Source organism: Colias philodice, chromosome 26, assembly GCF_061535455.1.
Source record: "Colias philodice isolate Cphi_HAF_F1 chromosome 26, ilColPhil1 Martin Lab GWU primary, whole genome shotgun sequence".
Lineage (NCBI taxonomy): Eukaryota > Metazoa > Arthropoda > Insecta > Lepidoptera > Pieridae > Colias > Colias philodice.
The window spans coordinates 8,684,515-8,698,355 of NC_143111.1; the positions used below are offsets into that span (position 1 = coordinate 8,684,515).

Consider the following 13,841-nt stretch of genomic DNA (forward strand, 5'->3'; position numbering starts at 1 on the left):
ATACAGAACTAAGCAGGTATTTAAAATGTCTGTTTGTGCAGCACTCCAGACCGGCTGCATTGTTGACCCTTGCACGTAACGAGCTGTTTCAGTTTTACAAGCTTTTCCACCGCACAGGTTAATGATCTGACTGTACCTCATTTAGATTACTAGCTTGAGCCCGTGGCTTCTCTTGCGTTTAAAAACATATGAGCCAGACTATAATCTATATGTACAATATTTCATATAGATCTGATCAGTTGATTTTGGAATGAAGAAAGAGAGAAAATTAATTACAAAAATTTAATGATAAAGTAGGTAGATGTAATTATACGTCAACTAGCTTTTCGCCGCGCGCATTTTGCCCGCGGCTTCGCCCACTTTGTCTAAAACCTAATAAATTATATACTAAAACCTTCCTCTTGAATCACTCTATCTATTACAAAAAACCGCATCAAAATCCGTTGCGTAGTTTTAAAGATTTAAGCATACATAGGGACAGAAAAAGCGACTTTGTTTTGTACTATGTAGTGATGGATACTTATTTCAATTAGAAGCTTTCGCTTTGATTATATTATTATAGGATAACAAATATAAAAATATAGCCTTTGCTACTCGGTAATGTACAGTACATGTACTTACATACAACCTTCTAATGGTAAAATAATTTTAAATAGGTCTGTTGCTTTTAATAAACATTACATAAACAGAAACAGACATAATAAATTGAAAATTAATTAACCAATGTGACGAGGGTTAAACTCCACCTCATGAAAAAATGTTATATTCTTAAAAAAACTAATATTTTTAAACGTCCTATAATAAATAGCATTCACGCTATGTAATAAAAGAAAAACACAATACTTATAGTTAGATTAAAACATGTACTCATATTTGAACCTAGCTTTTAAAGTTAAAAACAAAATGAGTTCAAACAATAAGACAGGATATTAAACCATTAGCGCTTTCAAGAGCTTTAGAAGAAAACAATTTCTTAGCTCCGGCCGTCTATAACACCGCAGCGTAACAAACACTTATAAATAATAGTTTTATTTTTATTGCAGCGTGGGTGATTTACAAGGAATTAGAAAATTTATTGGATAGTTAACTTGAATTAAAATTGAATGGATAATGCACGAATTCAATTGATATATTATAATTTATAATCATAGAATTACAGCTATAGATAAAGGACTTCATACGAAAGCATGCTTGAACCTTACCATAAAATTATTTTAATTGCAATTGCAATATTTTTGTACCTATCCATACGTAAATAAAAATAGGCATCTAAGTTACTCTAGCTGTTCCAACTCAAAAACTGATAAATGGATTTTAATGAATATTCATTTATCTACGCTTGGCTTAGGTTACTATAGTAAATTTTAAGAACTAGGCTTAGGAGAGTAAATTTTAAGAATTTCCAATACTATCGAGGCGGGGTGAGCAGCTACTTAGATTATATGAGATAATATGTGCTAATACTACAATCTCTGTATGAAGATTTTTTTTGTTAAAACAATCATCCATCTTTATAAACTTCCGTTTTAATAATAATAGAATATGAAATTAGTCTGTGTTCCTGCAACTTTGTTACACAACGTTGTTAATGATATTATTTCGAAACAATGTAAGGGACGCCATATTTTATTCCGAACTCGTTCCTTATTTCTTCCAACGACATATTCATATTTAAATTTATAGCGAAACTTGGTCTAGTTAAGATGGAATAACTCCATCCATTGTAATAGTTTGTTAACTCAAAACTTTACCGTTTTATGTTCGTTCCTTGAATAAAGGAATGTGATTATGTCTTCTGTTGTATTTTGTTTTGTTGGTCAAAATTTGCCATTTATTAGGCTCCATCGTAGACTATTAGGACTTAGGAAAGGATTGCCAAATGTTAATCTGATCTTTACTTCTACTTTAAAGTTTTTTGGTAAAGACACAAGGGGGGCACAAATCAGTTCAACCAACCGAAAGTGCTGAGGTAAAGCAAAAAGAATACATTGTAATGTGTCCCAGAATATCACCGAAAAAGACTCAATCAAAAACATAATCTACAAAATATAACCAAATGTATAAATTTATTTATAATCATTAGTGCTATCTCTAATTTTAATACGTTGTTTCTTAATAATCTCTATCGTTGATTCTATGAGGATATGCCGTAGTACTTGTAGTTATCGTTGTAGGCATCGTTCGACACTGATCTTTCATACAGCTACAATCAAAAAAGGCCACTCCATTTCTATGAGTTACTACATCTGTAGAATTACAAGCAAATGGCACAACACATCCCCTTGGAGGATTATCCCCAAATATGGTACAGATTTTCTTCAAATACCAACTGTCCTCTACAGCGAAAACTGTGTTCTTATATCCGATTTCTATTATGGGGCTTGCGTCGATGTTCAGTTGTTGGTATTTGGAAGATGCGTGGCTGGCATATGAACCCTTGGTCATGACGCAGTGACTGTATTTGTGAGGGTCTATCCCGGCTGCACATAAGCATGTGTTGCTGTCGGTACCTGTGGATCGAAATGTGAATTTGAGTAGCATTTTTGATTAGAACATGATGATCTTTAGATTTAGACTGGTATGTAACTACTAGGGGGTTTAGGAGATAACCTGGGTAATATAGTATTAGTATCTATACATTTTCCTTTTGTGGGCATATAGAATTACACAAATACATACTATAAAGAATTAAATAAATTTTATTGCATATTGATGTTGCCTTCTGGTTCACTGATCAATTGTACATACAATACAAAAACAGGTTTAGGAATACATCCCAATAGTTTTCGTATGTCTTAATATCGATGACGATGATAATGCTGATAAAAATTATAATATTATCAATAAAGAAATCGAACAAACCTTCGGCTTCACACTTCAAATACTGCGCCTGTAAAAAAGTGTTCAATTTCATCTGTTCCAAAGCGCACATCTGAGGTATGGAGTATCTTCCGCTGCCCAGAAGGAAGTAATCTACGCTGATATCCCCACCTATATTATCCACCAACCACGGGAAGGTCCTGGTGAAGAAGTCCACGTCATTATAGACATCACCGTATAGGGAAATAACGTATAAACTCTGGACGACCGGTAATAGTAAAATTAATATGAACATGTTGGTGCTTACGTGTCCACTGTTCATTGATAAACCGTTATGTTTGATTATATAGGAATTGGTTATTAGGTCGTATGCAGAAGGATGATTTTAAGCTTTTCCCAATATGATGATAATTATGGTATAGGAAAATAGATATTGTAAAATTATGTAGTTCAGTACATGAATATTTTAGGGTGTATTACTACGTTACTATTTCGCAAAAGGATGATCGGATCTGCATAAAACTTGGTACAAAGTATAACAGTACTATGCGAGAAAAGTCGCGGAATTCACTAGTCTAACAGTTCTCCAATAGAAAGTATATACATATAATAAGGAATGTAATTATCACACTCATGTTTCATAGAAAATTAATTTTATAATTACGCTATTTTAAACATTACAATTCAAGTCAGTACACTGCTTTTCACGTAAAAATGTAGATAATACAGTTATTTTTTAAATATTTTTATCGACGTAGTATTTACGGTAAAGGAATGCTATGTAGGTATTATACACGTGTTTAAACTTATAAATTTTATTTCTATTGCGCAAATACTATTATAACTAACTTTATTATCTACTTCTCCCAAATAAAGAGTCTTTGTTGTAAATTATAATTATGTCCTTGTCTCAATTAATCTTGCTTATAATAATAGGTAGTTGATTCACTGAACTTTTTCTTTCTTCTTTGTTGGATTGTTCAATTGAGGTGAAACCTTGTTGTTATAGAAAACACCAATTTATACTTTATATTTAAACTAATATTGTGTAAATAAGAGGAAATATATTTTTTTTTGTCTGTTACAATTTATCCCAAAAATAGTTCGACGTATTTAAAAATTATTTTACAATCTCTCATCATCATTATAAACGGCTTAATGCGATAGTTCAATGAACAGGTATCCCATAGGTTAAAGCGATAGTGTTGTTCGATAATCGATATTAATGCAAGGACATAGTCTCATGTAGATTTAATACAGTCTGCTGCAATGCACGCTCGTAAATAGCGAGATTGCCTTGCACGCTGATAGTGATGTGCTCAATTTTATCGATATCGATATTTTAATCGAATTAATTTGAAAGTACCCATATTAATGAATATACAACTATATCAGTTTTATTTATAGCTTTTATAGGTCTCGTTGATACAGCATTTTTTTTACTTAAAGCCTTCAATTGGTATTCCTAATTATTGTTGGCAACTCTTTGACCAAAATATGAATGAGCTTACAATCAAGTATCAATTATTATCCTATTTTTTTATCCATACAATTATATTGGGCTACAGTTAAGGTATAATTATTATCGTTTTTTTTTCTCTTCTTTTTGCACTATCCCATTAACATCATACATTTCCTTTCCCATCAGGTTGCCTGGTAGAGATTGCTGCTTAGCAATAAGGCCGCCTCTTGTACAAACTATGCCTTCCTTTTGTATTTTAATGTTATTTTTGTCCTAATTTTGTTTGTGCAATAAAGTGTTATAAATAAATAATAAATAAATTAAGCGCGACAGGATAAAGCTAATTGGAGGATAAAACAACAGCGACAGGATAAAACGAAATTCTAAATGAAATAAGAAAACAGGACGTTATATGGTGTCCTAAATGAAATGGAAACCTAAATTGAAACCAAAGTTTAAATTAGAAAACTTACAAGATGTTTTATCGATGAACATATTTATCGATAAACACATTACATCACTACACGAATCTCAGGGAATCCGTCTTAGTAATGCTTGCTATATTGAAGGAAAATATATTACTGTAACCCCGGTACTGTTATGTCACTTACGAGCTTCAATGAGGAAGAATGGGCTGAACCACACTCTTAGGGTTCTTTATTTCTAGAAGTTTCTAGACTGTGTGTTTGGAAATAACTAGATACCATAATATTACCTATGATAGATAGATGAAATAAATATTTGGAGTTTTCAGGAATTATAATATTTTAATTTCCTATAATAATCGATCCTCTCAGTCATTCATGTAGCCAAAATAATAACAAGACACAACTTTTCTTATTCATTTTTTTAACGCTTTAGAAGTAGATACTTATAGACAAATAATATTAATGACGGTAAATCTTCTACGATCAAAATTAATGATGATTAAAAAGAAATATAATTTTTCCCGAAGTACAACGCATGAAAGCGGCAGATGAAAGATTTATCACAAATAAAATGTTGCTCAAATCAGCACATTGCCAGTGTGCCATAATTCTGAATATCAAACTCCAAAAAATAATTAAGAAAATTGGCCCCCTTTTAAACTCATAAAATATAATAATATTATTAACCTGTCAGTACCTACTTTACCAGAACTGTGGATCTCAAAAAACTCCTTTAAAACCCAGCTAACAATATCTAGTAAAATCCCTTAATATACCACTTCAAGAAACTAATTTGCGACATACCACAGCGAGTCTCGCTTAAGGGAAAAAAGTAATCAAACTTTTCCGAACAAATCGACGATTCTAACAACAATTCGGCATCGGTACAAATAGTGTAACTTTGTAGGCCTTCGAATTATATTTACTCTTGAATTGAGATTTACACGATGCGATAAAATATCGTATCTTCTTCTTCTTCTTCTTCTTCTTATATATAAAAATGAATCGCAAAATGTGTTGGTAAGCGCATAACTCGAGAACGGCTGAACCGATTTCGATAATTCTTTTTTTATTATATTCCTTGAAGTACGAGGATGGTTTTTACGTAGAGAAAACGTAAATATGTACCACGGGCGAAGCCGGGGTGGACTGCTAGTTATTTAATACAATTTACCATAGCTCATGCAAATGTCACAGTCAATCATCTCGTCATATCTATTTATCATCAATAGTTTTACAAGCATTTGGGAATTTGTTGGTTTCTAATAGGAGTTTAAAAAAATGTTCACGCTCTCACTCATAGCACTTCACTTATAAGTCATACTCACTTACATCTTGAATTAAACTTAGTTTTATATAATTAGCTAAATGACAATCGTCCATTGTCGGTATATTATTTTTATCAATATCTTCTGGAATAACAAATTAGTTCTGTGGAATTTTTACACAAACATATTGTATTCATTTAATTTTCTGTACAAAAAACGCCTGCATACGTTAAGTTAAACAGTCGTGTCGGATTCGTATCGTATCGTGTAAAATTGAATTACAGTTACTGTTGAAGTTAGCGAATAAAACACGGAATCGTTTCGTTTTTCATTATATTTAAAGTTAGAGTCCTCGATTTGGAGAAATACTTTGTAAACTTTGTTACTAGTATTGCAGATACGAGACAAACTGAATGTAAACAATATTTATTTTTTCTCATATGAAACTGAAGAATACTGCGAACTGAAGTTTTTAGATCGCACGCAATTATATATCTTAAAAACTTTGATTTATTTCACAAAAAAAAATATAAATACGTTAATCTAAGGTCACGCAGCACGTTGTTATATTTTTTAACAAAAATCTCGAAAAAATCTATAGGTACAAAAAAAAATTTCATATCAATTTATAATGTGTAGAAATCCACTCTTTTTGTAACACATCAGTGTTCAGCAGTTGATCAGTTTATAAGTTAATAAAATACATAATATTGTGTAAAACATGGTTCTATAAACTATAGGTAGGTAAAACTATTTCTTGAAAACTGTGTTGAAAATAGCAGCCTGTGTTTGATCAGGTAACACATGTTATTTTATAATATTATACTACTATAATAATATTATCCACAAACAATGCTGGCAAAGGCATTCCCCAAGTTTGCAGCTACAATGTAAACGTGCACACATCTTAGTTCATCTACTAATAGTAGCGTCAGCAAATAAAGTTGCACGCAAATTTGAACTTAATTCTCTTGAGATTGAGTTCAAACTTGTGCTGACGGTACGTTTGTGTAACAAGCTTATAATTATATAGGTATCTATGTGTTAGTGGTAATGGTAAAGTATCCTACTATAGGTCTACCAGAATCTGATGGCATATTTATATTTGAAAAATAAAAGATTTTCATGTGGCAACTTTATTTGACAACTATCAAATTGGTTGTCAAATTATTTGTGTTGATGATTAATTTTTAGGATTTTGTCTTCAAAATCTTCGAAATGTCGATAAAACCGCTGCGATCACAAGCAAGAGGTGTTGTTTACAATGTGTATAGAAAAATATTCGATGAAGAAGGGTCAAACACATCACAATTTTCAATTTTAAGGTGATTGCAACGATCTGTTCCCAGCCAATATCCCGCTAGATGGCGCTGAATTCTACATTTCTAGTTTATTTGAGTTTTTGCGTAATTGGAATAGTCATCAAACCTAGGAATAGTCATGGCGGTTACTGAATATTATATTTTATTGAAATATGTTATATCATTGCCTTAAAATCCACCCAATTCGGTAAAATTATGCGTTTTAACATCTGTCATTGCATACAGGGTCGTTTACACACACAGACGTATACAAAAATGATAAAGATTTAACTCTAGATGGCGTGAATGTAAAGCGCGTCACACACGGTGAAGATACTACCTATAATATTTTATCTAATCTAGTAATATTTTATATTACAGTATCTTAAGGTATCCGGTATCAGCGTTCTGACCATCATTTTTCTTTTTTCGCTGTAGAACCGCCATCCTGTTACAAATGACCCACAAAGGAGAATGACCACGGGTGGTATCGGTAAAATTTTAGTTGTGCCACGTATTCGTTATATTGTTAATTCCTATTTGTATTTATAATGATCATATGTATCAATATTAAGTCTTAATTAAACCGGATAAATTGAAATAATAGTAAAAGTAAAAGTTTTTCTTTTGAAACATGTATGAACTTTCGCATTAGTAGGAAGTAGGATTGTTATAAAAATAAAAGTTATATATTTTGTTGGCGTAAACTATTTTATTGTAATTTTGGGAAATAAATAATGTCAAAATTGATTACCTACAATAAAACGCAGTTTTATTTTATTACCTACATTACACTATTGTTTTTTTTTAATCAAAACATGTATTTGAAGTAGCAAATATGATATTATGCTGATCCAAGCATTTTCACTCAAAACTAATATCAGTAATGATTTGTAAAAGTAAATTATTTCAAAATACATTTCATAACCAACAAGTAAGAATAATTATTCATACAACAACAAATCAAAAACACTATTTACTATGGAAAAAAAACCAGGAAGGTGAAAAACATATTTACGATTTCGATGCACTCGACTTTTAGTAAAATAATAGGTAAAAATATTATTATGGTTTTGATCACAGACATATCTGTGGTTTTGATTTTAGCTACTAGTATCAGAAAGCTGCGTGTTCAATGCACGTCGGGGTCCCACAACTGTGGAGGAAGGAAGGTAGAATACCTCCATCGAATAAGTGAAGTTTCTCGACATACTCGATTTGCCGGCCGGCCTCAATGAAGATTGTCCGAAAGTTGTATATCTGCTCTGTAACGAAAAAATTTCGCTAGCGCGATTCAGAGTGAGGTGTCGTACAATATACCTAATGAAGTTTTTCATCTTTTTATTTTACTGCAAATACAAAATAAAAATTAAACAATGGTAATGTAAATTCTAAACAAACTACTACCAAAATACAATTAGAACAAAAATCATTTGACTTGTTTATTTCACCCAGAGGCCAGAGGCGGCTCGTGACAAAATTGTATACCTAGGTGTTCACTTGAAATAAAACAACGAAAATACAATAGCGTTCGGGATGATTTATTACAAAAAAATGAGCACCACATTTTATAAATGTCTATAACACTAAAAATCACAAAGTACAGGCTATTTCAAAACGAATTCAATGACTAGGTATCAATAATTAGTAAATCACCGAATTTGCATTCGCGAGCGTAGGTATCCATAGTGTTTGTCACTGACGGTCACTGACCTCTATAACTTATAGTTATAGAGGTCAGTGGTGTTTGTTGTGTAAACATGTATGTATTTGAGTAGTTAGTAGCATATTATATTCTGAATTTCTGATCCATGCCTATTCACTCAAAACTAATAACACTAATGATTTGTAACAGTAAATTATTTCAATAGGTAGGTATTTGAACATTTCCCAACAAGACGTAAGAATAATTATTCGTAGGTATACAAGATACAATAACAAATCTAATACACTATTTATTATTTTATTATTTACTAGCGGTCCGCCCCGGCTTCGCCCGTGGTACATGTTTACGTTTTCTCTCCATAAGAAGTAATAGCTAGAGAGCTAGCGCAAAGCTACCTGTATGTATTTGACCAGACCTGGATTTTTGTGTGTTGATTCCCCTATACCTACTATACATGAGATGAGGAGTCACTAAGCCCAGAGTGGTGGACGGGGCGCGCGCTTAGGTAAGACAGGTGGAAATTTTTGGCGAACTTTGAAACCATTTGACCACGTCTGCCATTTTGATATTTGAAAATAGATTATTATTACTATCGGAAAATAACAATGGCAGACCATTATCACGCGGATAACATTCTGGCAGACACTTATGAAAGTGCTGAAAAAAATACAATTTTGAAAGTATTTGACCAGATCTGCCATTATATATACATATATTTTATTTATTAGGGTCTTAAAAACTTATTTTCGAAACGGCAGACATTTTCATTGCGTACAGACTTCAGCAGACAACAAAACTTTACAGACTTCAGCAGTCAACAAGACTTAGCTTCTACATGGTCAGATGTATATATGTATTACGTTCCCTGACCTTACATCAATGATTTACTTTATTAATGTTTTTATGGTCATTTACATTTAATTTTGAAAACTATGGAATAAAATTTATAAATTTGATGATACAAAACTAAATATACATTTGTAAAGAATCTCAAATATAAAGTTGTGTTGCAAATAACAAATCATCATTTAAATATTTAGTTTATTTCTTTATTTAAGAAACAATTAACAATTACAAAACAACATAAAAAAACACGCATGCATTTATTGAAATGTTCATTCATCATCACTATCGTATGGCACCCGTTACACGCTCAATCCAGATCACAATCCAAGTCAGGTGGCAGATTGACGAATCTTTATGTGGATCGTCGCGACATTAGATGGTCAATCCAGATCATATCAGTCCACTGTTCGACATTGTCAAATGCACACGCATTCACAACCACTAAATAGATCTGAATAAGAACAAATCTTGTGCAGCAATAATTATTGCCTGTTATTTGAAAAAACGCGTGAAGAGGAAACGCTGGGTTAAACCGTGGCTACTAAAAGGAACATCTATACACATTCGAACTTGTTAAATGAAATTTATAGTACGGAAGAGGAAGAGGATTACGCAAATTACTACAGGATGAAGGAGGCATGTTTTGATCATCTGTTAAAAATGGTTACACCTGTGTGTTGTCGTCCCATACCATCGCGCTCCGAACGCAGACTGACGTAATTTGACAGCATGTTACATTACACGATCAATCTGGATCTCGATCAAAGGATCGAGATCGTTGATTTCTAAAAATCTAGATATTTTCTGATCAGATTTTACGATCCGTCAATCAAATACATTACACAGTCAATCTGGATTGAGATCAATGATCATGATCAAGGATCCCATTCTAGATTGAGCGTGTAACGGGTGCCTATGGCGTTGTGTGACTCGTCTTCATAATCCATTGAATCGGATTCTGTAAAAGTAAAACGTAAATTATATAATAAAAGAAATGAGTCATTATAAACTTACCTAGTAAGGCAATGCCTTTGATGTCGCACGATGCCGCCGCGCCGCCAGTGTAGGTACTTCTGCTGCTACATGAAGATATGCTAGGGTTGCAACAAATGGGAAATAAAACAATTGTAATTATTACTATTATGATGTAATCATTTATTCATATTATGTACATTCAAAACAATTGCTATTATTAAATCTGATGTAATTATTTTTTCATAAATATATAATTATTATTAATTATATAATATATTGCACTGTGAAATATTTACGTATCACTTTATTTTTGATGTTCTTAATTGTCTTTTATAAAATTTAAGTGACGCATTCGCATTGGGATCAACAATCCGATAAGAAAAGAATGGAGACAACATATACATAGCTTTGATTTCAATTCTACAGATACAAAATATACAATCTATCTAAAATGATACAACGGATGTTTCCTGCGTTTTCTCGTCAAAATACCGAAACAACGTAATTATTGTATAGTAGTTGGGCGTGAAAGTAAAAAAACAAATGAAAAGTGTTTTCCATATGATTATTTATTAAATTTACGCGATTAAGAATAATTTCAACGATACAATTTAGTAACCGAGAATTCAGAGGATTAAAGAAAATACCTGCCTGATCATTTTATCAAACTCTAAAAGAATTATGGTTATTTCGCATCACTCGGTTTATTAGTTTGGTAATAATTATTAAAGGTAGTTACAACCCTAGCCATTGAGTCGAACGGTAGGCAACACAATATCGACTTTGTGCGGGTACATATGGTACATTTCTTCTTGCTGTGAAGCGTAATTATTATTAGATTTTTTAGGCTATTTTGAATCAGCTGTTCTAATTTAATTCTAGAAATTTATTAAAACGTGATTTTTTTAAAAGTATATTATGAGTTTATAAATACCTCAACCAATAGTTATTGTGTCCTATCCTCATTTCTTTATATCTTGGTAGTTAACTAAAGTGTTAAATTTACATAACCTCAACAACAACATTTACACTGCCACTGCACTAAAACTAAACTAACTAGCTCTCTAGCTATAAGAACCATCCTCGTACTTCAAGGGATATAATAAAAAAAGAATTATCGAAATCGGTTCAGCCGTTCTCGAGTTATGCGCTTACCAACACATTTTGCGATTCATTTTTATATATAAGAAGACTAGCGGTCCGCCCCGGCTTCGCCCGTGGTACATGTTTACGTTTTCTCTACATAAGAACCATCCTCGTACTTCAAGGAATATAATAAAAAAAGAATTATCGAAATCGGTTCAGCCGTTCTCGAGTTATGCGCTTACCAACACATTTTGCGATTCATTTATATATATATATACTAGCGGTCCGCCCCGGCTTCGCCCGTGGTACATAATATTTACGTTTTCTCTACATAAAAACCATCCTCGTACTTCAAGGAATATAATAAAAAAAGAATGATCGAAATCGGTTCAGCCGTTCTCGAGTTATGCGCTTACCAACACATTTTGCGATTCATTTTTATATATAAGATAAGAAGACTAGCGGTCCGCCCCGGCTTCGCCCGTGGTACATAATATTTACGTTTTCTCTACATAAAAACCATCCTCGTACTTCAAGGAATATAATAAAAAAAGAATGATCGAAATCGGTTCAGCCGTTCTCGAGTTATGCGCTTACCAACACATTTTGCGATTCATTTTTATATATAAGATAAGATTATGTGAAAATAACCAGGAAGGTGAAAAACATATTTACGAAAACATAGTAACATAATATGGCTGTCGCTACAATAATTATATTTCAATTTTATCTTTTTATACCTAGTAGAACTGGCCGACGAATAAAAAAAATCGTATTAGAATAAATACAATAAATTACGGAACAAAAAAAGGATTGTAACTGAATTAGGTATGTTTGTTTCTGGGCGCACCGTTTTCGACGACGCGACGCGCGACGTAAGCGTATAGGTATAGGTACCTACTTTGCTAAAACAAACTAATAAAATTGTGTGTCTGTCTGAAAATTCGGAAAAGCATATTTTGCAAGTTTGTAATTACTTTGATAGTTTACCGATTTATAATAATTGTAATTGTAATTGTATAATATATAATTTGCAATGTGGTGAAATTTCATAAAAATCACGGGCCAATTTTTTGTTTTGAATCCCACCGAAAATATAATTGCGTTATTAGAATAATTAATTACTATACCTACCCACGATCAATTATTACAATATAGTCTCAAATGCATACTAGAGAAATATTGCAATTTGATTCAATTAAAATGCATAGCATACAAAAATAAATTCACAACACAAGAAATTCCGCGCGCAAATCATAGCGCGTGTCAATGAAATCAAGAATGTTTTATATCAAGCCGACGCGGACGACGACGCGACGCCGAACAAAAGTACCTACGACGGACGACCACGCTTCGAGTTGCCAAACAACATGAGTAATAAATTGTTTACAAAAAAAACAAGTTTTCCATTTTTCTGTATGAGTAGACAGAACTTCAAAACGCCACCTGCTACGGTTTATATTATGAACGATTGTTATAAAAATAAAAGTTATATTTGTTGGTGTAAACTATTTTATTGATCAATAATTTTGGAATTTAAAATTGTCAACATTGATTACAATAAAACGCAGTTTTATTTTATTACACTATTGTTTTTTTTATCAAAACATGTATTTGAAGTACCATATAATATTATGCTGATCCAAGCATTTTCACTCAAAACTTATATCACTAATGATTTGTAAAAGTAAATTATTTCAATATACATTTCATAACCAACATGTAAGAATAATTATTATTATTCCTACCTACAACAACAAACCTAAAACACTATTTACTATGGGAAAATAACCAGGAAGGTGAAAAACATATTATTATTTACGATTTCGACGCACTCGACTTTTAGTAAAATATAGTAGGGAAACATAATATTATGGTTTTGATTTTTGCTACTAGTATAAGAAAACTGCGTGTTCAAACTACTTGTTTGTCTGTCTGAAAATTCGGAAGTACTTTGGTAGTTTACCGATTTATAATAATATTGTATAC

The 13,841-nt window shown here is 32.0% G+C and overlaps 1 protein-coding gene across 1 annotated transcript; it reads right to left on the reverse strand.

Annotated features, from left to right (window-relative positions):
- Window positions 1-2,112: 2,112 nt before the first annotated feature.
- On the reverse strand, window positions 2,113-3,115 carry LOC149477070 (uncharacterized). The gene is made up of 2 exons (XM_089711598.1): window positions 2,863-3,115; window positions 2,113-2,510 (listed from the first exon to the last, which is right to left on the reverse strand). Exons 1-2 carry the CDS (start codon window positions 3,113-3,115, stop codon window positions 2,113-2,115), a joined length of 651 nt encoding a protein of 216 aa, XP_089567724.1.
- Window positions 3,116-13,841: the final 10,726 nt, after the last annotated feature.